The sequence below is a fragment of the Saccopteryx bilineata genome, chromosome 3, assembly GCF_036850765.1.
Source record: "Saccopteryx bilineata isolate mSacBil1 chromosome 3, mSacBil1_pri_phased_curated, whole genome shotgun sequence".
Taxonomy (NCBI): Eukaryota; Metazoa; Chordata; class Mammalia; order Chiroptera; family Emballonuridae; genus Saccopteryx; species Saccopteryx bilineata.
The window spans coordinates 159,952,371-159,975,177 of NC_089492.1; the positions used below are offsets into that span (position 1 = coordinate 159,952,371).

The 22,807-nt window shown below is 47.4% G+C and overlaps 1 protein-coding gene and 1 pseudogene across 3 annotated transcripts; one reads left to right on the forward strand and one right to left on the reverse strand.

The window, feature by feature from the left end:
• The first annotated feature begins 273 nt into the window (after window positions 1–273).
• On the forward strand, window positions 274–22,635 carry VPS72 (vacuolar protein sorting 72 homolog). Of its 3 annotated transcripts, none has more exons than XM_066267948.1 (6): window positions 274–489; window positions 8,224–8,376; window positions 8,577–8,688; window positions 11,564–11,740; window positions 20,924–21,068; window positions 22,061–22,635. In XM_066267948.1, exons 1-6 carry the CDS (start codon window positions 373–375, stop codon window positions 22,446–22,448), a joined length of 1,092 nt encoding a protein of 363 aa, XP_066124045.1. In that variant the 5' UTR covers window positions 274–372; the 3' UTR covers window positions 22,449–22,635. The 3 variants fall into 3 exon arrangements, with proteins under 3 accessions (XP_066124045.1, XP_066124046.1, XP_066124047.1); XM_066267949.1 differs by lacking the exon at window positions 20,924–21,068 and adding an exon at window positions 13,344–13,443 and having other exon boundaries at window positions 22,061–22,192; XM_066267950.1 differs by lacking the exon at window positions 20,924–21,068 and having other exon boundaries at window positions 22,061–22,231.
• Window positions 10,455–11,051, reverse strand: LOC136330722 (small ribosomal subunit protein eS27-like; annotated as a pseudogene).
• Window positions 22,636–22,807: the final 172 nt, after the last annotated feature.

Below are 22,807 nucleotides of genomic sequence, written 5' to 3' on the forward strand. Positions count from 1 at the left end.
TATTGTTGCCATAGTGAAAAACGGACTGGAGTAGAGGGAGACTGGCCTTTTCCAAATGAAAATTTGCTGACTCCCAAATTCTGGACTTTTGGTAGTAGAGTAGCGTCACAGAGCCGAAGCATTCCACAGCCCAAGCCGCTGTTAGGGAAGAAAACTGGGGGCGGGCGGTGGGGGGGGGGAGGATGACGTCTGCACTTGAGTGGCGGGTCTGAAAAGTAAAACCGGTTTAGGGGCGGGACTAGGAGCCTCTGGACGCTCTGCTGCTTCTGCCTGGAAGCCGCTTGCCACCCGCAGGTAGTGGTGTCGAGCGTCGAGCTCCGAGAACCGCCTGGGTGAGGGGTCGGTGATGACGACGCAGTTTCGGTAGGCGATATGAGTTTGGCTGGGGGCCGAGCCCCTCGGAAGACCGCGGGGAACCGGCTTTCTGGGCTCCTGGAGGCAGAGGAGGAAGATGAATTCTACCAGACGACTTATGGGGGTTTCACCGAGGCAAGAGCCGGGCCCAGGATGAGGGAGGATGGTAGCTCAGAGGAGTCCTGAAGGGGGAAACCTCGGACAAAGAAGGGGGCGGGGACTAGAGAGGAGCCCTCGCAGTGGATACTCGAGAGCTGTAGGGCGAGTCAGGGATTGGGGGGCGGGCAGAGATGCAGCGGAGTTTTAGAAGAGACTGGACGGAGCAGGGGTAGAGGACCTCTCTGGAGGCACCCCGGACTGTGGCAGAAACCTACTACATTCTTCTCTAGTTGCATCTCTCGCTGCGCTCTGACGTCCGCCACGCGCGAGGCACGCCGTAGTCAGGCGGTATATACTCGGCCCATTCCTCAAAATAGAGGAGGAACTCGGCCTACTCACTCCTTTTGCAGCTTTCAAATCTCAGAGTTAATCCCTACTTTTTGGGGTTACCCTTCCTTAACTGTCATAAAAAGTGTCCTTACTTATATCCTTCATAGAACGTTTCACTTTGTAATTCGATTTGGTTTGCTTACTTTTTATATTTTCGTATTAGTTTGTAAGCTCTGTAAGGTTAGAGATGGTCTGTTTTGTTCAACAGTATATATCTAGTGCCTAGTCCAGTGTCTGGATTGGGTTGGCGTTTGTTTATTTGTTTAATTGAGTTTATCCATTCTTTAAATGTGTGCTGAGCACCTATATGCCATGCACTGTGATAGGCTCTAGGGAAACAGTTTTAAAAACACTGCTTTGTCCTTATATATTTTAGACCTCAGTGAGGAATTAGCTGAATTAAGAGTGAAAATATTGTGTGAGCCCTGGCCAGAATCTCAGTTAGTTGGCATGTCATCCAAATACTCCAAGATTGCTGGTTCCATCCCCAGACAGGGCACAAAGAAAAATCAATCAATAAATGCATGAATAAGTGGAAAAACAAATCAATGTTTCTTTCTCTCACTCTAAAATCAATAAATTAAAAATATTGTGACAGAGGCAGAGTCAGAGAGAGGGACAGATAGGGACAGACTGATGGGAAGGGCCAGATAAGACAGGAAGGGAGAGAGATGAGAAGCATCAATTCTTTGTTGCAGCACCTTAGTTATTCATGGATTGCTTTCTCATGTGTGCTTTGTCGGAGGTGGGGGGGGGGGGTACAGCAGACCGGGTGATGCCTTGCTCAAGCCAGAAACCATGGAGTCATGTCTATGATCCCATGCTCAAGCTGGTAAACCTGTGCTCTAGCTGGTGAGCCCACGCTTAAGCTAGCGACCTCAGGGTCTCAAACCTGGGTCCTCCACATCCCAGTCTGACACTCTATCCACTGCGCCACCGCCTAGTCAGTCTAAAAAAAATACTCTGTGATAAGGAATTAAATAAGTGGTAAGCATAGGGTGCTATAGTAACACGGGGGAGCCAGAGTTGTGGTCAGAATGGGTATCCTTTGGGGACACGGTGTTTAAGCTGAAGACAGTATGAAAAGTAGGCCTTGGCTGGATGAAGAGCAGTGGGACTGGGAGCTGGGGAGGAGAAGAGTTAGACCACTTAGAGGGATAGGGCAGAATATGTAAAGCCACTAAGGTCCTAGTCCTGGACCTGCACATCTACTCTTATTCTCTAGATCTGAAGGAAAATAAAGATTGGTAAGGATAGAGGGAGTAGGCATGAGCTAGAATATATAGGGCCTTGTGAGCCTGAGCAATGTTAGGGATATTCTTCAGAGGATTGAGAAGATCAAATTTGTACTCTAGAAAGACAACTGTAATGAAAGGAGTGGTGTGAGGGGGGCAGTGGGAGTAGAGAAACAGGGAAAGGAGGGTTCAAGAGAAATTAAGGCAGTAGAATCCCCAGGACTTGGTGACTGATTAGGAGTCATTACTTACACAGCCCTAACCAGCTAGTTTAAAATAGAACTTCCTCGGCCCTGGCCAGTTGGCTCAGCGGTAGAGCGTCGGCCTGGCGTGCGGGGGACCCGGGTTCGATTCCCGGCCAGGGCACACAGGAGAAGCGCCCATTTGCTTCTCCACCCCCCCCCTTCCTCTCTGTCTCTCTCTTCCCCTCCCGCAGCCAAGGCTCCATTGGAGCAAAGATGGCCCGGGCGCTGGGAATGGCTCCTTGGCCTCTGACCCAGGCGCTGGAGTGGCTCTGGTTGTGGCAGAGCACCCCCCAGAGGGGCAGAGCGTAGCCCCTGGTCGGCGCGCTGGGTGGATCCCGGTTGGGTACATGCGGGAGTCTGTCTGACTGTCTCTCTCTGTTTCCAGCTTCAGAAAAAAATACAAAAAAATAAATAAAAAAAATAAAATAGAACTTCCTCATCCCTCTTCCAAAAGCCATTATCCTATTCCTGTCATTTTACAAGTTGTTATTTAATATGTATTGATTTTATTTAGTACTTTTCAAATTTATTGGCTGATTTTAGAGACAGATAGAAACATTAATCTGTTCCTGTATGTGCCCTGACCAAGGATTGAACCAGCAACCTTTGCATATCAGGATAATGCTAATCAACCAAACTGTCTGACCAGAGATTTAATTTATTGATTTTAGAGAGAGAGCACAAGAGAGAAACATTGATTTTTAATTCTCCTTATTTATGCATTGGTTGATTTTTTAAAAAATTTATTCATTTTAGAGAGGAGAGAGAGAGTGTGTGTGTGTGTGTGAGAGAGAGAGAGAGAAGGAAGGAGGAGCAGGAAGCATCAACTCCCATATGTGCCTTGACCAGGCAAGCCAGGGTTTTTAACTGGCGACCTCAGCATTCCAGGTCAACGCCCTACCCACTATGCCACCACAGGTCAGGCAGTTGATTCTTTTTTTTTTTTCTTTTTTACAGAGACAGAGAGTCAGAGAGAGGGATAGACAGGGACAGACAGGAACAGAGAAATGAGAAGCATCAATCATTAGTTTTTCATTGCGCATTGCGACACCTTAGTTGTTCATTGATTGCTTTCTCATATGTGCCTTGACTGCGGGCCTTCAGCAGACCGAATAACCCCTTGCTTGAGCCAGGGACCTTGGGTACAAGCTGGTGAGCTTTTCGCTCAAGCCAGATGAGCCTGTGCTCAAGCTGGCGTCCTCAGGGTCTCGAACCTGGGTCATTCGCATCCCAGTCCGATGCTCTATCCACTGTGCCACTGCCTGGTCAGGCTGATTCTTTTTTTAAAAAATATTTTTAGCCCTGGCCGGTTGGCTCAGTGGTAGAGCGTTGGCCTGGCATGCTGAAGTCCCAGGTTCGATTCCCGGCCAGGGCACACAGGAGAAGCGCCCATCTGCTTCTCCACCCCTCCCCCTCTCCTTCCTCTCTGTCTCTCTCTTCCCCTCCCGCAGCCGAGGCTCCATTGGAGCAAAGATGGCCCAGGTGCTGGGGATGGCTCCATGGCCTCTGCCTCAGACACTAGAGTGGCTCTAGTTGCAACAGAGCGACGCCCCCTGGTGGGCGTGCCGGATGGATCCTGGTTGGGCACATGCGGGAGTCTCTGCCTCCCTGTTTCCAGCTTCAGAAAAATACAAAAAATATATATATATATGTTTTTAAAGATTTTACTCATTTTTTAGAGAGGAGAGTGGGGGGGAAGAGAGAAGTAGGGAGGAACAGGAAGCATCAATTCCCATATGTGCCTTGGTCAGGCAAGTCCTGGGTTTCGAACCAGTGACCTCAGCATTTCAGGTCAACACTTTATCCACTGCGCCACCACAGGCCAGGCATTAGTTGATTCTTTTTATATTTTATTTTTTTTCATTAGTTAATTCTTGTATGTGCTTTGACCAGGGATTGAACCCACAACCTTGGCATATCAAGGCGATGTCCTAACCCACTGATTTTCAACCTTTTTATACTTTGAGAATGGTAACCTAGCCAGCTGGAAACAGAAACATGCAATAAAGTTTTATCTTACCTCACATGACAGTGCAACACAGTTTATAAGCTGGTGCCTTATTTCCAAATTCCACATATATGATGTATTAAATGCTACATAAGTTTGTCTGAATGCTTTTTTTTTTCCTCTGAGGAAGAGAGAGACAAAGAGAAAGGAAAGGAGGTGGAGTGGAGAAGCAGATGGGTACTTCACTTGTGTGCCCTGGCCAGGAATCGAACCTGGGACTTCCACACGCCAGGCTGATGCTCTACCACTGAGCCAACTGGCCAGGGCCTGTCTGAATGCTTTATTTATTTATTTATTTATTTTCCGAAGCTGGAAACGGGGAGGCAGTCAGACTCCCGCATGCGCCCGACCAGGATCCACCCGGCACGCCCACCAGGGGGCGATGCTCTGCCCCTCTGGGGCGGCGCTCCGCTGCATCCAGAGCCATTCCAGCGCCTGAGGCAGAGGCCACAGAGCCATCCCCAGCGCCCGGGCCATCCCCGCTCCAATGGAGCCTTGGCTGCGGGAGGGGAAGAGAGAGACAGAGAGAGGAAGGAGAGGGGGAGGGGTGGAGAAGCAGATGGGCGCCTCTCCCGTGTGCCCTGGCCGGGAATCGAACCCGGGACTCCTGCACGCCGGGCCGACGCTCTACCGCTGAGCCAACCGGCCAGGGCCTGTCTGAATGCTTTTTTATTTATTGCTCCTGATTTGTAAATGCTCTGCACCATGCAAAATGTTGTTTGAATGAGCCTACAAGTTCCAAAGATATCTCGGACAACCTCAATAATATTTTCATCAATAATAGAGGCTGATCAGTGGCAATTACCCTGAGCATAATTGAATTCGACTAAGATAATTGGGTCTGTAATCTTCATACAACATCAGGGTGATTAACTTTTCACGGACTAGCAATTAAAAAACACTGCCCTGAGCCCTGGCCTGATAGCTCAGTTGGAGAGTCTTCCTGATGCACAGAGGTTTCTGGTTTGATCCCCAGGCAGGTTACATATAGAAACAGATTGATGTTTGTGTCTCTTTCTCCCTTCCTCTTTTTTTTTTGTATGTGTGTGTTTTTCTGAAGTGAGGAGCGGGGAGGCAGAGTGACAGACTCCTGCATGCACCCGACTGGGATCCACCTGTCACACTCACTAGGGGCCAGTGTTCTGCCCATCTGGGGCGTTGCTCTGTTGCAACAGGAGCCATTCTAGTGCCTGAGGTGGAGGCCATGGAGCCATCTTCAGCACCCGGGCCAACATCGCTCCAATGGAGCCTTGGCTGCAGGAGAGGAAGAGAGAGATAGAGAGGAAGGAGAGGGGGAAGGGTGGAGAAGTAAATGGGCACTTCTCGTGTGTGCCCTGACCAGGAATTGAACTTGGGACTTCCACATGCTGGGCCGATGCTCTACTACTGAGCCAACTGGCCAGGGCTCTTTCCCTCTTTTTTTTAATCTTAATCTTAAAAGATTAAAAAAAAAAAAAAACTTTTAAGATTAAGATTAAAGATTAAAATCTTTTTTAATCTTTAATCTTAATCTTAAAAGATTAAAAAAAAAACAAAACACTGCTTGAACCAACTGAGATAGCAGGGCCCTGAATTTATTTTATTTTATTTTTTAATAAGAAAGAAGCATAGAAGTTCTTTAAGGGAGACAGACTTGTTCAGCATAAATCCTAGGGAGAATCACCTGTTTATATGAGATACATAAAATAACAAGGGTTTGGTAGATGATATGAAAAATTCTCTTACCTAGTCATGTCTATTAATGAACTTTGATAAAAGCCAAAAGAATGGTAGTAAATCCATAACTTAGTGAAAGCATTTTGATTGGGCACTAACATAATGTGTACTGAACTGCTACCCTCTGGTGATATGATTTACTACCAGGTTAGAGCTGAGGAGATTACTGTGTTCCCAGACTTTCATAGACATGAGTTGGGAGGAAATGATGGTCATCATCGCAAGATAGAATTCTGGCACGCTTGGAGTATCAGCTGTCTCTGTTATTTGCTTGCTTTGACAATGTGTGTACCAACATTAGCCCATTAGCCTGCATAATTGAAGAGGGAGCCACATATTTGAGTTCCATGTGCAACCAGTCAACTCCTCTGCACCCAGTGTGTTCTTTTACCTTTCCAGTGTGGCTGTCATTCTATCCCTAATCTGCATCACCTCAGGTCTAGGTTGTACTCCATGTTCTCTACTCCAGCCCATCTAATCACCTCCAGAGCTTTCTGCAATGCCCCGTATACAGTTTTGTTCTCCTATCAAATCTTCAATGGCTATGCCTGACTGGTGGTTGCACAGTAGATAGTGCGTAGACCTGGAATGCTGAGGTCTCTGATTTGAAATCCTGAGGTTGCCGGCTTAAGAATGGGCTCATCTAGCGTGAGCATGGGCTCACCAGCTTGAGCGCAGGATCTCCAGCTTGAGTGTGTGATCCTATGGTCACTGGCTTGAAGCCCAAGGTCGCTGGCTTGAGCAAGGGGTCACTGTCTTAGCCTGAGGGCCCCCCCCAGTCAAGGCATGTATGAAAAGCAATCAATGAACAACTAAGGTGCTGCAACAAAGAATTGATGCTTCTCATCTCTCTCCCTTCCTGTCTATCTGTACCTTTCTCTGTCTCTCTATCACAAAACAAAACAAAAAAAAGTTCCTTTTGCCTGAGCTGTGGTGGTGCAGTGGATAAAGCATCAACCGGGAGTGCTGAGGTTGCCAGTTTGAGACTCCCACCTTGCCCCATAAAGGCACATACAAGAAGCAATTATGCACCCCACTTCTTCTCCCTGCCTTTCTCTTTCTCTCCTTTCTCTAAAATCAACAAATAAAGTCCTTTAAAAAAAAAAACCACTTGCCTGACCAGGCGGTGGCGCAGTGGATAGAGCATCGGACTAGGATGCGGAAGGACCCAGGTTCGAGACCCCGAGGTCGCCAGCTTGAGCACGGGCTCATCTGGCTTGGGCAAAAAGCTCACCAGCTTGGACCCAAGGTCGCTAGCTCCAGCAAGGAGTTACTCTGTCTGCTGAAGGCCCCCGGTCAAGGCACATATGAGAAAGCAACAACTAAGGTGTCACAACGAAAAACTGATGATTGATGCTTCTCATCTCTCTCCATTCCTGTCTGTCTGTCCCTATCTATCCCTCTCTCTGACTCTGTCTCTGTCTCTGTAAAAAACAAAACAAAACAAAAAACCACTTTCTTTTATAATTACATCCTACCCTCTACTAGACTGTAAGACAATTGCAGGTAGAGATCAAAGCATATCCTTTTGTACCTCAGCACTTAACATACTGTGCTACAGATAAAAAGCCAGTGTTGAAAGGGGTGGTGCTTGAGCTAAAGACCATCAGCTGGGGCCCTGGCCGGTTGGCTCAGCGGTAGAGCGTCGGCCTGGCATGCGGGGGACCGGGTTTGATTCCCGGCCAGAGCACATAGGAGAAGCGCCCATTTGCTTCTCCACCCCCCCCCCTTCCTCTCTGTCTCTCTCTTCCCCTCCCGCAGCCGAGGCTCCATTGGAGCAAAAGATGGCCCAGGCGCTGGGGATGGCTCCTTGGCCTCTGCCCCAGGCGCTAGAGTGGCTCTGGTCGCGGCAGAGCGACCCCCCCCCCCAGGGGCAGAGCATCGCCCCCTGGGGGGCAGAGCGTCGCCCCTGGTGGGCGTCCCGGGTGGATCCCGGTTGGGCGCATGCGGGAGTCTGTCTGACTGTCTCTTCCCGTTTCCAGCTTCAGAAAAATACAAAAAATAAAATAAATAAATAAAAGACCATCAGCTGGGAAGATTTCTTGCCTGAGGAAAGTGACTGGGTTCTGAAGGAGAGTGCGGCAGCCCTTATAAAAAAAGCAAAGAGATTGTTTTTTTCTGGAGGGGCATTAATGACTCTGATGCCAGCGAGAACCTCATCTGTCTATGTCCACAGGAATCAGGAGATGATGAGTATCAAGGGGACCAGTCAGACACAGAGGATGAGGTGGACTCTGACTTTGACATTGATGAAGGAGATGAACCATCCAGTGATGGAGAAGCAGAAGAGCCAACAAGAAAGCGCCGAGTAGTCACCAAAGCCTATAAGGTGCAGGGGAAGTCCTAGTTTTCTTGGACTTCCTTAATTCCTATTTTCCCTTTCATTAGGTCCCAGTACTCCCCACACCAGTCCCATTTCCTGTAGTGCTAGTTTTCCCATTTCCTATAGTGCTGGTTTTCTCTTAACAGTCCCATCTTCTTCCTCCTTATCTCTCTGTTCTCTGGTGTCTGATTCCAATCTGTCCCCAGGAACCTCTCAAGAGCTTAAGGCCTCGCAAAGTCAGCACACCAGCTGGTTCTCAGAAGGCCCGAGAAGAGAAGGCACTGCTACCACTAGAACTACAGGATGATGGCTCTGACAGTGAGTGGGGATATTTGGTCAATTGACAGTACTGGAGTATGATGATAAAATTATTAATATAGTGCCTGACCAGGCGGTGGCGCAGTGGATAGAGTGTTGGACTGGGATGCCGAGGACCCAGGTTCGAGACCCCGAGGTTGCCAGCTTGAGTGCGGGCTCATCTGGTTTGAGAAAAAAAAAAAAAAAAAAAAAATGCTCATCAGCTTAGACCCAAGGTCACTGGCTCAAGCAAGGGGTTACTCGGTCTGCTGAAGGCCCGTGGTCAAGAAACATATGAGAAAGCAATGAACAACTAAGGTGTCGCAATGAAAAACTGATGATTGTTGCTTCTCATCTCTCTCCGTTCCTGTCTGTCTGTCCCTATCTATCCCTCTCTCTGACTCTCTCTCTGTCCTTGTAAAGAAAAAAAAAAATTATTAATATAGTGCCTGACCAGGCAGTGGCGCAGTGGATAGAGCGTTGGACTGGGATGCGGACGACCCAGGTTCGAGACCCCGAGGTCCCCAGCTTGAGTGCGGGCTCATCTGGTTTGGGCAAAGCTCACCAGCTTGGACCCAAGGTCAATGGCTTGAGCAAGGGGTTACTCGGTCTGCTGTAGGCCCACGGTCAAGGCACATATGAGAAAGCAATCAATGAACAAGTAAGGTGTTGCAACACGCAATGAAAAACTAATGATTGATGCTTCTCAGACTTTTTTTTTTTTTTTTTTGTATTTTTCTGAAGCTGGAAATGGGGAGAGACAGTCAGACAGACTCCCGCATGCGCCCAACCGGGATCCACCCGGCACACCCACCAGGGGCGACGCTCTGCCCACCAGGGGGCGATGCTCTGCCCCTCCGGGGCGTCGCTCTGCTGAGACCAGAGCCACTCTAGCGCCTGGGGCAGAGGCCAAGGAGCCATCCCCAGCGCCCGGGCCATCTTTGCTCCAATGGAGCCTCAGCTGCGGGAGGGGAAGAGAGAGACAGAGAGGAAGGAGGGGGGGGGGGTGGAGAAGCAAATGAGCGCTTCTCCTATGTGCCCTGGCCGGGAATCGAACCCGGGTCCCCCGCACGCCAGGCCGACGCTCTACCGCTGAGCCAACCGGCCAGGGCAATGATTGATGCTTCTCATATCTCTGTTCCTGTCTGTCTGTTCCTGAATATTCCTCTCTCTGACTCTCTCTGTCTCTCTAAAAAAAATAATTATTGCCTGACCTGTGGTGGCGCAGTGGATAAAGCGTAGACCTGGAAATGCTGAGGTTGCCGGTTCGAAACCCTGGGCTTGCCTGGTCAAGGCACATATGGGAGTTGATGCTTCCAGCTCCAACCCCCTTCTCTCTCTCTCTGTCTCTCTCTCTGCCTCTCTCTCTCCTCTCTAAAAATGAATAAATAAATAAATAAAAATTAAAATTAAAAAAAATAATTATTAATATATTTAGTATTAATGCCAAATTTACTGAAGTTGATAACTACTATGATGATGTAAGGAAAATCCTTATTAGGAAATCTACACTGAAGCATTTAGGGGTAGAGAGCCATGATCTGTGCAACTTAACTGATTACTCAGAAAAAATGAAACACATAACATACACTTACAGAATGCTAATGGGGCAAAATGTTAACAGTAGGTGATCTGGGTAAAGCATACATGAGTGTTCTTTGTACTATTCTTTGTACTATTTTTTTTATAAGTTTGAAATAATTTCCAAGTAAAAAGTTTTATTTTTATTTTTTATCCAAAATGTCTTTATTGGGGTGGTTCCCCACTTATTTTGATTTGGGGTGCTTTTAGTGTTGCTTCCTTCTGAAGAAGCATCCTTCTGTAAGCCTTGTTTTTCCACCTGTAGGCTGACAGAGGGCAGTGGAGCAGCCAACACACAAAACTACTGTTTGTGGCCTGACCAGGCGGTGGCGCAGTGGATAGAGCGTCGGACTGGGATGCGGAAGGACCCAGGTTCGAGACCCCGAGGTTGCCAGCTTGAGCCGGGCTCATCTGGCTTGAGCAAAAAGCTCACCAGCTTGGACCCAAGGTTGCTGGCTCCAGCAAGGAGTTACTCGGCCTACTGAAGGCCCCCGGTCAAGGCACATATGAGAAAGCAATCAATGAACAACTAAGGTGTCACAACGAAAAACTGATGATTGATGCTTCTCATCTCTCTTCGTTCCTGTCCGTCTATCCCTCTCTCTGACTCTCTCTCCCTGTAAAACAAACAAACAAACAAACAAAAAACTACTGTTTGTGTATGACTAGACGGTAGTGATTCTATAGCATCCTGGGCACTTCACATCCATGAAGTAGGAATTGGGGCTCTGCACCAGGCACTACTTGTGTTTCCTCTTCTCCTCTTCTGGAGAAGGATGAAGGAGATCCTTAGCAAAAGGCATGTTATCCAAAAAAAATCAAAATAAAAAAATAAATAAATAAAGGCATGTTGTCCTTGAAGGGTTGTCACCTCCAGAAAGGCTCCAACTAAAAAGTTTTGTGTGTTTTTTTTACAGAGACAGAGAGTCAGAGAGAGGGATAGATAGGGACAGACAGACAGGAACAGAGAGAGATGAGAAGCATCAATCATTAGTTTTTTGTTGTGATACCTTAGTTATTCATTGATTGCTTTCTCATATGTGCCTTGACCGTGGGCCTACAGCAGACCGAGTAACTCCTTGCTCAAGCCAGTGACCTTGGGTCCAAGTTGGTGAGCTTTGCTCAAACCAGATGAGCCTGCACTCAAGCTGGGGACCTCGGGGTCTCGAACCTGGGTCGTCCGCATCCCAGTCCGATGCTCTATCCACTGCGGCACCGCCTGGTCAGGCTAAAAAGTTTTAAATAAAAAAAAAAATAATAAAGGAGGTGGATCTGAATTCAAAGATTTTTTCTTCCTCTCTGACTTCCTTCCCAGGTCGGAAGTCCATGCGTCAATCTACAGCTGAGCATACGCGACAAACATTCCTGCGGGTGCAGGAAAGGCAGGGCCAGTCACGGCGGAGAAAGGGGCCCCACTGTGAGCGGCCACTGACCCAGGAAGAGCTGCTCCGGGAGGCCAAGGTCACAGAGGAGCTCAACTTGCGTTCACTGGGTCAGTGTGTGGCTTTGAGAACAGTGGGTACAGGGGCTGAGAAGCATAAGGAAGCTGATACCTGGAAGACCCAAAGAACTGGAAAGGTGGAGATTTGGGTCAAGGACATCAGAAGAAAAAAAATGAGGATAGTAAATGATTAGGAGCGAAGGCTCTACAGAACAAGTTAAGATACTTCAGTATAAAATAAGATCTGTATGGAACTGAGTTCAGATTCTAGTTTTGCTGTTCACTTGCTGTAAGACTGCAGGGAAATTACTTAACCTACTTGCATGTTGCTTTCCTTGTTCACAAAATGGGATGATGATGTCTAGTTTAATGATCAGGAGAATCAGTTCATGAGCTAAATTGCCTTAAAGTAAAAAAATTTTAAATCTCTTCAGTTTATGTGCTAGTGGGTAAGCAATCACATACAATAATGTATTGTGTGACCCTGGCTGGCTGGCTCAGTGGTAGAGCGTCGGCCCAGCATGTGGAAGTCCTAGGTTCAATTCCCGGCCAGGGCACACAGGAGAAGCGCCCATCTGCTTCTCCACCCTTCCCTTTCTCCTTCCTCTCTCTCTCTTCCCCTTCTGCAGCCAAGTGTCCTTTGGAGCAAAGTTGGCCCAGGCACTGAGAATGGCTCCATGGCCTCTGCCTCAGGTGCTAGAATGGCTCCTGTTGCAACAGAGCAACACCCTGGATGTGCCGAGCATTGCCCCCTGGTGGGCATGCCGGGTGGATCCTGGTCGGGCACATGCAATAGTCTGTCTCTGTCTCTCTGCCTTCTCGCTTCAGAAAAATACAAAAATAAAAGTATTGTGCAAGAACATACATTTAAAAAAGTTTTTTTTACATTTATTGATTTTTAGAGAGAGGAAGAGAGAGTGAGATAGAAACATCGATTTGTTGTTCCACTTTATTCATGCCATCGTTGGTTGATTTTTTTTTAAAGATTTTATTTATTGATTTTACAGAGAGAGAAGAGAGAAGTGGGGTGAGTGAGAGGAATTAACTTACAGTTGCTTCACTTCAGTTGTTCACTGATTGTCATATATGCCCTGACCGGGCAAGCCCAGGGCTTTGAACCAGCGACCTCAGCATTCCAGGTCGACGGTATATTCACTACACCACCACAGGCCAGGCTCATTGTTTGATTCTTGTATGTGCCTTAACTGGGATTGAACCCACAACCTCAGAATGTCAGGAGAACAACACTCCAACCAACTAGGCTACCCGGCCAGGATGGTAAGAGTATCACATTGTAAGAGGTACATGAGTAATCGAGGGAACTGCAGATTTCACGTGCTTGCTCTGGGTCATACATTCATTGAATGAAATAGTGAAATAACAGATAGAATCACCTGAAGTATTAATTTGTTACTTCTCTTTCTCTCTGAATCTTTCTCTTTTTTTGATGATTATATATAATGGAACATACGTAGCCCAAAAGTGATTTCATTGTGAAGAGTGGAAGATTGTTTACCAGAAGTATCTGGGATCCAACCCATTACAGTTTAATGATAGTTTTGAAATTTAGACAACTTACAATGATTAAGAAAAGATTTAATTCCTTTCCAACATCTTAAGGATCTATTATTTCTTTTTTTTTTATTCATTTTAGAGAAGAGAGAGAAGGAGGTGAGGATCAGGAAGCATCAACTCTCATATGTGCTTTGACTGGACAAGCCCAAGGTTTCAAACCAGCAACCTCAGTATTCCAGGTCAATGCTTTATTCATTGCGTCACCACGGGTCAGGCTAAGATCTATTCTTGTGACTTTTTTTATCATATTGACTTCAAAGTGAGAAATATAATCTTTATTAGTCAAACATAAATGGCTGAGAACTATCACAAATAATGACATGACCTTGCTGTCACTATAATCTGTATCCTTTAACTACATTGGTTCAGGCCACTGTCAGGAGAGTGACTCTCAATCTCCTGACCTCAGTAACTGACATAGAAGACTCCAGAAAGGCAGGTTCAGCAGAAGAAAAAATAGGGTTTTTTTGTTTTTGTTTTGTATTTTTCTGAAGCTGGAAACGGGGAGAGACAGTCAGACAGACTCCTGCATGTGCCCGACCGGAATCCACCCAGCACGCCCACCAGGGGGCGATGCTCTGCCCTTCCGGGGCGTCGCTCTGCCATGACCAGAGCCACTCTAGCGCCTGGGGCAGAGGCCAAGGAGCCATCCCCAGCGCCCAGGCCATCTTTGCTCCAATGGAGCCTCGCTGCTGGAGGGGAAGAGAGAGACAGAGAGGAAGGAGGGGGGAGGAGTGGAGAGGCAGATGGGTGCCTATCCTGTGTGCCCTGGCCAGGAATCGAACCCGGGACCTCTGCACGCCAGGCTGACGCTCTACCACTGAGCCAACCGTCCAGGGCTAGTTTATTTTTTAATATGTTGAATTTGAGGTGTCTATGACCGATTTATGCAGTGCATGGAGGTCAGTTAAACACATATTTGGCCTGACCTGTAGTGGCGCAGTGGGTAAAAGTGTCGACCTGGAACGCTGAGATCGCCAGTTCAAAACCCCAGGCTTGCCTGGTCAAGGCACATATGGGAGTTGATGCTTCCTGCTCCTCCCTCTGTTCTTTCTATCTCTTTCCTCTCTCTGTCTCTTTCTCTCTCTCTGTCTCCTCTTTCTAAAAAAATGAATAAATAAAATGTAAGAAGTAAATAAGTAAAAAAAAATCACATATTTGGTGCTCAGACAAGAGTTCTGGTCTAGAAATATAAATTTGGAAATATTTAGAATATAGATGGTATTCTAGTGGTGCAGTGGATAGAGCGTCCTGGAGCTCTGAGGTTGCTGGTTCAATCCCAGGGTCACCAGCTTGATCCCAAGAGCAGTGGCTGTACTTAGGTCACTGGTTTGAGCACCAGTCAGGCCACATATGAGAAGCAATGAGTAGCTGCACAACTGAGAGGAATGAGTTGATTCATCTCTGTCTCTGTCTCTCTCCCTCCCATCTTACCCCCCCCAAGTTATTAAATAAATTGTTTTAAAAATAGAATATGGCCTGACCAGGCGGTGGCTCAGTGGATAGAGCGTCAGACTGGGATGCAGAGGACCCAGGTTCGAGACCCCAAGGTCGCCAGCTTGAGTGCGGGCTCATTTGGTTTCAGCAAGGCTCACCAACTTGGACCCAAGGTCACTGGCTCGAGCAAGGGGTTACTCGGTCTCCTGAAGGCCCACAGTCAAGGCACATATGAGAAAGCAGTCAATGAACAACTAAGGTGTTGCAACAAAGAATTGATGTTTCTCATCTCTCTCTGTTTCAGTCTGTCTGTCCTATCTGTCCCTCTTTCCGACTCTGTCTCTGTCACAAAAGAAATAAAATAAAAAAATTATAAAAACAATAAAAGTAGAATATGGATGATAGTAAGTGACATTAGAGTGGATCTGATCAACCAGGGAGAAAGCAAAGAGTGAAAAGAGAAGACAGGCCCAAAAGAGTCCTGTAAACACTAAAATGTAATGGTCTTGTACAAGAGAAGGAGCTTAGAGAAGACTGTATAGCAAGGCCAGAGAGTTGGAGAACTCCAGGAGAGTCTGTCTTAAGAATGCCTGAGAAGGCATTGGCTGGTTGTCTCAGTGGATAGTGTCCACCCAGTGTATTGATGTCAGGTTCAAATCCTGGTCAGGGCACACAAGAGAAGCGACCATCTGCTTCTCTCGCTCTCCCTCCACCACTACTCTCTCTCTTCCTCTCCCACAGCCAATGGCTCAGTTGGTTCGACCATCAGCTCCAAGTGCTGAGGATAGCTCAGTTGATTCAAGCATTAGCCCCAGACAGGGGCTGCCGAGTGGATCTTGGTCAGGGCATACGCAGGAGTCTGACTCACTATCTCCCCTCCTCACTAAAGAAAAAGTCTCTCCCAGTTGCTCCCAGGAAGATTATTTAATTTATTTTTTGAGAGAGAGGCAGGGAGAAAGAGATAAAAATATCAAGCTGCTCCTATATGTTCCCTGACTGGGGAATCAAACTGGCAACTTCTGTGCCAGGAGGACGCTCCAACCACCAGGCCCAGCCAGGGCGTTTTTGTGGGGATTTTTGTTTGTTTTTGTATTTTTCTGAAGTGAGAAGCGGGGAGGCAGACAAGAGTCCTGCATGCGCCTGACCAGGATCCACCCTGCATGCCCATCAGGGGGTGATGCTCCACTGCAATTGGAGCCATCCAGCGCTGAGGCGGAGGCCATGGAGCCATCCTCAGTGCTGGGCCAACTTTGCTCTAATGGAGCCTTGGCTGCGGGAGGGGAAGAGAGAGACAGAGAGGAAGGAGAGGAGGAGGGGTGGAGAAGCAGATGGGCGCTTCTCCTGTGTGCCTTGACCGGAAATTGAATCCAGGACTTCATATACCAGGCCAACGCTCTACCACTGAGCCAGCCAGCCAGGGCTAGGGTTGTATTTATTGACTGCATTTTTTAGAGAGACAGAGGAAGGGAAAGAGTAGGGAGGGGGAAGGGAAGCATTCATTTGTTGTTCCACTCAGTCTTGCATTCATTGGTTGCTCCTGGTGGGGAGTCCCCTGACTGGGGATCGAATGCACAACCTTGTTTTTTAGGATGACCCTCTTAACTGTCTGAGCTAACCAGCCAGGGCCTTTATTTTAATGTATATTTTACTGGTTTTAGAGAGAGGAAGGGAGAGAGTGAGAAAGAGGCAGGAACATTGATCTGTTCCTGTATGTGCCCTGACCAGGGATCGAACCTGCAACCTTTGGGATGATGCACTTTGGGATGATGCACTTTGGGATGATGCTCTAACCCAGCGGTTCTCAACCTGTGGGTCGGGGTCGCCTAGGTGGATCTTGGTCGCCTAGGCAACCCTTGTGTTTTGGTCGTTCGACCCCCGCCAGGGTCGCGACCCACAGGTTGAGAACCGCTGCTCTAACCAATCAAGCTATCTAGCCAGGGCAAAGGGAGATAATTTTAAAATAACATAAAAAGGGCCTGACTAGGCAGTGGCGCAGTGGATAAAGCGTCGGACTAGGATGCAGAGGACCCAGGTTTGAGACCCCGAGGTCGCCAGCTTGAGCGCAGGCTCATCTGGTTTGAGCAAGGCTCACCAGTTTGAGCCCAAGGTCGCTGGCTCGAGCAAGGGGTCACTCTGTCTGCTGTAGCCCCCCGGTCAAGGCACATATGAGAAATCAATCAATGAATAACTAAGGAACCGCAACAAAGAATTAATGTTTCTTATCTCTCTCCCTTCCTGTCTGTCTGTCCCTATCTGTCCCTCTCTCTGACTCTGTCCCATGAGAAAAAAAAAAAAAAGGAAAATGAGGCCCTGGCCAGGTAGCTCAGTTGGTTAAGGCATCATCCCAATATGTCAAGGTTGTGAGTTTGATCCCTGGTCAAAGTCAACCAGTGAATATATAAATAAGTGGAATAACAAATTGATGTTTCTCTCTTTCCTTGCCTCTCTAAAATCAATCAATCAATTTAAATTTCAAAATAAAATCCCTTTGGTGAGTTTTTTTCATGCTCACTGACCCACAGGAGTGAGTTTTTTTTCCAAAAAATGAAATTAGTTCCAGTTCCAGTTTTATTAACTTAAAATCATGTTTGTTTGATAACCAATTTATGGAAACAAAAACATACATTTGCCTTTTTTTATTTTTATTTTTTTTAATTTATTTTTTTAAATTTTTTATTTATTCATTTTAGAGAGGAGAGGGAGAGACAGACAGAGAGAGAGAGAGAGAGGAGAGACAGAGAGAAGGGGGGAGGAGCTGGAAGCATCAACTCCCATATGTGCCTTGACCAGGCAAGCCCAGGGTTTCGAACCGGCGACCTCAGCATTTCCAGGTCGACGCTTTATCCACTGCGCCACCACAGGTCAGGCCATTTGCCTTTTTTTAACGTTGCCTTATACAAGTACGATCATACTCTGGATGGTCAGGAGGCATGAGGACATACATGAATGTTCGTACTACTCAAAGGGCTAAAGAAAAAAGAAAAGGCTGGGAGGGGCTGGTAGAGTTAGCCATGTACAACAGGTACTGAAGAAGTAGAAGACAGAGGAATCTATAGGGCAGGGGTCCCCAAACTTTTTACACAGGGGCCAGTTCACTGTCCCTCAGACCGTTGGAGGGCCGGACTATAAAAAAAAAACTATGAACAAATCCCTATGCACACTGCACATATCTTATTTTAAAGTAAAAAACAAAATGGGAACAAATACAATATTTAAAATAAAGAACAAGTAAATTTAAATCAACAAACTGATCAGTATTTCAATGGGAACTGTGGGCCTGCTTTTGGCTAATGAGATGGTCAATGTCCAGTTCCATATTTGTCATTGCTAGCCGTAACAAGTGATATGACGTGCTTCCAGAGCTGTGACGTGTGCGTCCCACGTTACTGGAAGTAGTACTGTACATGACGTCGCACTTTGCGGCGCTGCCACATACAGTACTCCAGGAGCACAGGATGCGGATGCTCACCACCTCTGAAAGAGGTGCCTCCTCTCACTGACCACCAATGAAAGAGGTGCCCCTTCTGGAAGTGCAGCAGGGGCTGGATAAATGGCCTCAGGGGGCCACATGCAGCCCACGGGCTGTAGTTTGGGGACCCCTGCTATAGGGTAACGGAGCAAACAGACCTGAAGGATAAGATGTTGTAGCCAGAAGCTGGATATATGATTTTGTATGTTTCAGAGCTGGGCCAGTTTCAGATAATGACAAGGTCTAGGCTGTAGCTATAGCAGAATAGAGCAACTAATGTATCATGGACAAAAAGGCTGTTAAGAGATGAGGTGGTAAAGAAACTGGGGATATGGTGTTAAAGGGGCTACCTGTGTGTTCTTTGAAGTTACCAGGGTGACCTGAGATGATAGGAGCTAGGGTTCAGAGGAAGAGTGGAAACCATTGTCCAAGTCTTCTGTGGATGAGGGAGTGACTGTGACTAAGAAAGGGAGACAGTAAGCTAGATTGTGAGCATCAGTCTCAGAAGAGAAGTGAGTGTGCAGGTAGGTCGAGGAATAGCGATCTGAAGCTGCAGTGTGGAGCTCAGTAGGATATGGGCGTATCTTGTATGGGATGTGAGAAGATGAGCAGCTTTCACCAGAGAGCTGCAGGGAGAATGGTGGCTTCAGTGGGTGATAGGTTTCCAGTAAGGCAAGGTATGGAAGGAATGTTGAGTGAAGGAGATTATAGATGAGTTGGCTGATAATAGAACAGGAGTTCCAGAGAGTACAGGGAAGTGTTCAAGAGAAGAAGGGTTGGAAGTCTGGCTCAAGGGAAAGAAAGCTATATTATCAAACAGAATTTTAATATACAAGAGGTTATATTAAAAAAAAAAAGAGGTTATATTACTTGAGGGGTTTTTATAAGACTCTTTTGGTTAGATTTTATCTAGAGGATTGTGTTCACAGTACCCATGTTTAACAAGGACACAGAAGTTTGGAGTTAATTCAGAGGAAAGGGAACAGAAATATTTTGATCTATTTATGCAGTAATAAATACTAATTAAGTGCCTGTAATGTGTGGAATGTTGCATGACCTGATAATTTGCAGGTAATATGAGCCACAGTCACTGCCCTTAAGGAGGAGATGTATGTACCAACAGTAAACTGCCACTGCCATTGAGCAGTGTTGCAGGGTCCAGCCAGTGGACTGTGGTATATTAGAGAGGTGTGCCTGCCCTGGCTGGTGGCTCAGTGGATAGAGTGTCAGCCCAGCCTATGGACAGCCTGGGTTCAATTCCTGGTCAGGGCACACAAAGAAGCGACCATCTGCTTCTCTCACTCTCTACCTCCCCCTTCTCTCCCTCTTCTCCTCCTGCAGCCAGGGGGTCATTTGTTTTGAGCATTAGCCCTGGGTGCTGAGGGTAACTCGGGTAGTCTGAGTGAGTCGGCCTCAGGCACTAAAAATAGCTTGGTACTTGAGCATTGGCCCCAGGTGGGGGTTGCTGGTGGATCCCAGTTTGGGCACATGCAGAGTCTATCTCATTATCTCCCCTCCTCTAACTTAAAAAGAGAGGGAGAGGGAGGGAGGGAGATAGGTGTGCCTGAAAGGAGCAGCAGTTGTTCAGCTCAGCTACATGTGAGAGTGCACACCCAGGGTTGCCATATTTTCTTACTGTTTTTTAAGAGAGGCTGGAAATCTCTGTATTTAAATGTAACTATCTTCCTGACCAGGCGGTGGCACAGTGAATAGAGTGTCGGACTGGGATGCAGAGGACCCAGGTTCGAAACCCCGAGATCGCTAGCTTGAGTGCGGGTTCATCTGGTTTGAGCAAGGCTCACCAGCTTGAGCCCAAGTTCACTAGCTTGAGCAAGGGGTCACTTGGTCTGCTGTAGCCCCATGGTCAAGGCACATATGAGAAAGCAATCAATGAACAACTAAGGTGTCACAACGAAGAATTGATGTTTCTCATCTCTCTGCCTTCCTTTCTGTCTGTCCTATCTGTCCCTCTCTCAGACTCTCTCTGTCTCTGTCACAAAAAAGAAAAAATGTAATTATCTAATTTTTCAATGTCAGGAACTAATTCAGATTTTTCTTTAAAAGACAATACAGATCAAACAGAATACTTACCATAAGTGGGCTGCCAGCTTAGAGCTCTGCTGTAGACTGTGATAAGTACAGTAATAAAAGAGTGTCCTTGGCCCCGGGGTGGCAAAAGGAGGGAGTGACTCAAAGCCCTGTCTTATGAAGAATGGTTCAATGGGATGGATGTTGTGATTAGTCTGGAGACACATGGACACTAATTCAACTATTTAAGGACTGTCATGTGGAAGACAGATTAGACTTCTGTCCTCTGTGGCTTTAAAAGGTAAAACAGTGTCATAAGGAAGTGTATTTCAGCTCAAAATTGGGAAACTAGAATGACTAGAGATGCCTAAAGATGTAACATGCTGCTTTGGATGGGAGCGAGTTGACAGGGAGGTTGTGGGGCATTTCTGGGGAACTGAGCAGGCTCCTCCTCAAAGGGTCCCTTCCAACTCTGAAGTCTTGCAGCTCCAAGTGGGTGAGGAGCCCAAGTGGACTTGAGAAATGATGAGCAAAGAGGATATGGGGGGGGGGGTGAGCAGAAAACATCTAAGATGGGATAGACTAGAGAGCCTTAGCAAACTTTCAGAATTGGCTTGGTAGGCAGTGGCTGGACAGCCAGGAAGACAGTCGAGAGACTGTAGGACAGAACCAGTTGTGGGAAGAGGGGAAGCTGACCATCCTCATTCCTTCTTTTGACCCTGAAGAGACATATGAGCGACTTGAGGCTGACAAAAAGAAGCAGGTTCACAAGAAGCGGAAGTGCCCTGGGCCTATAATCACCTATCATTCAGTGACAGTGCCGCTGGTGGGGGAGCCAGGCCCTAAGGAAGAAAATGTGGATGTGGAAGGGTGAGTGACACGGGGCGAGGGGAGAGTGTCCTCCCTTCTCTCAGCTATACTTCTCAGCCCGTTTCACATGCTTTTCTCACACAGATATGGGTAACTTTCAGATTCCACTTCTCTTCAGCTTACTTCTTTCCCTTTTAGCATCTCTTTTCTCCCTCTTTTCTATTTTTCCATCCAGTGCAGCTTTCTTTTCTTGTCTTTTGCTTACTAGATTCTCTCAGAATGTTGCCATCACACTGCATCCTCCTCTTTTCTCAGCTCTTTGGTCATCGTCCCTTTTTTTTTTTCTTTCTTTTTTTTTTTTTTTTTTTTTTTTTTCTCTGAAGCTGGAAACAGGGAGAGACAGTCAGACAGACTCCCGCATGCGCCCGACCGGGATCCACCCGGCACGCCCACCAGGGGGCGACGCTCTGCCCACCAGGGGGTGATGCTCTGCCCATCCTGGGCGTCGCCATGTTGCGACCCTCCTGGGTGTCGCCATGTTGCGACCAGAGCCACTCTAGCGTCTGGGGCAGAGACCACAGAGCCATCCCCAGCGCCCAGGCCATCTTTGCTCCAATGGAGCCTTGGCTGCGGGAGGGGAAGAGAGAGACAGAGAGGAAGGCGCGGCAGAGGGGTGGAGAAGCAAATGGGCGCTTCTCCTATGTGCCCTGGCCGGGAATCGAACCCGGGTCCTCCGCACGCTAGGCCGACGCTCTACCGCTGAGCCAACCGGCCAGGGCCCTTTTTTTTTTTTTTTTAAAGATTTTATTTATTCATTTTTAGAGAAGGGGGGGGGAGAGAGAGAGAGAGAGAAGGGAGAGAGGAGGGGGGAGGAGCAGGAAGCATCAACTCTCATATGTGTCTTGACTGGGCAAGCCCAGGGTTTTGAACCGGCGACCTCAGCATTCCAGGTCGACGTTTTATTCACTGCGCCACCACAGGTCAAGCTGGTCACAGTCTTTATCTGTTGTTTTCTCTCAGCTCTTGGTGTTTTTTTCTGTCTTTCCCCCCAGACTTGATCCTGCTCCCACAGCTGCTGCATTGACCCCCCGTGCCGGGACTGGATCCATTGTCCCTCCAGCTCGCTGCTCACGGACCTTCATCACTTTTAGTGATGATGCTACATTTGAGGAATGGTTTCCCCAAGGGCGGCCCCCAAAGGTCCCTGTACGGGAGGTCTGCCCAGTGACCCATCGCCCAGCCCTATACCGGGACCCTGTTACAGACATACCCTATGCCACTGCGCGAGCCTTCAAGATCATCCGTGAAGCCTACAAGAAATACATCACTGCCCATGGACTGCCACCCACTGCCTCAGCCCTGGGCCCTGGCCCACCACTTCCTGAGCCCCCCCCTGGCTCTGGGCCTCGAGCCTTGCGCCAGAAAATCGTCATCAAATGAAGAAATGTCTAGACCTTAGAAACCTCTTTCCTGCCCTGCCCTGGGCTCTCAGTGTTGCTCCTCCTCTCCATTTTTCCCTTTGTTATCTCTAGTCTTTGCCTAGCCCTTTTCTATATTTCTTTCACCATCTTATTCCTTACTGGTTTTGTTTGTGTTTTTTAATCTAATAAAATAGAAAGATCCCTTTTGTCTGGCGTCTAATCTAGGGTCAGGAGCAAGAAGTATTTGTCAGTGTCTGAGCATATGAGTCTTTATATTTGGAGAGGAAGAACATTCATTATTAGCTTCCCTTTTTAAATTGTAAAGTATTCATTCCTCCAACTAGATTATAAACACATTAAAATTAGACAACCAGACAA

Excerpts from the sequence above, each read along its gene's own strand:
- VPS72 (XM_066267948.1), top strand. The coding sequence starts at position 373 with ATGAGTTTGGCTGGGGGCCGAGCCCCTCGGAAGACCGCGGGGAACCGG. Across the intron at positions 11,741-20,923 it reads GCTCAACTTGCGTTCACTGG|AGACATATGAGCGACTTGAG; the intron begins GTCAGTGTGTGG and ends TTGACCCTGAAG. Across the intron at positions 21,069-22,060 it reads GAAAATGTGGATGTGGAAGG|ACTTGATCCTGCTCCCACAG; the intron begins GTGAGTGACACG and ends CTTTCCCCCCAG.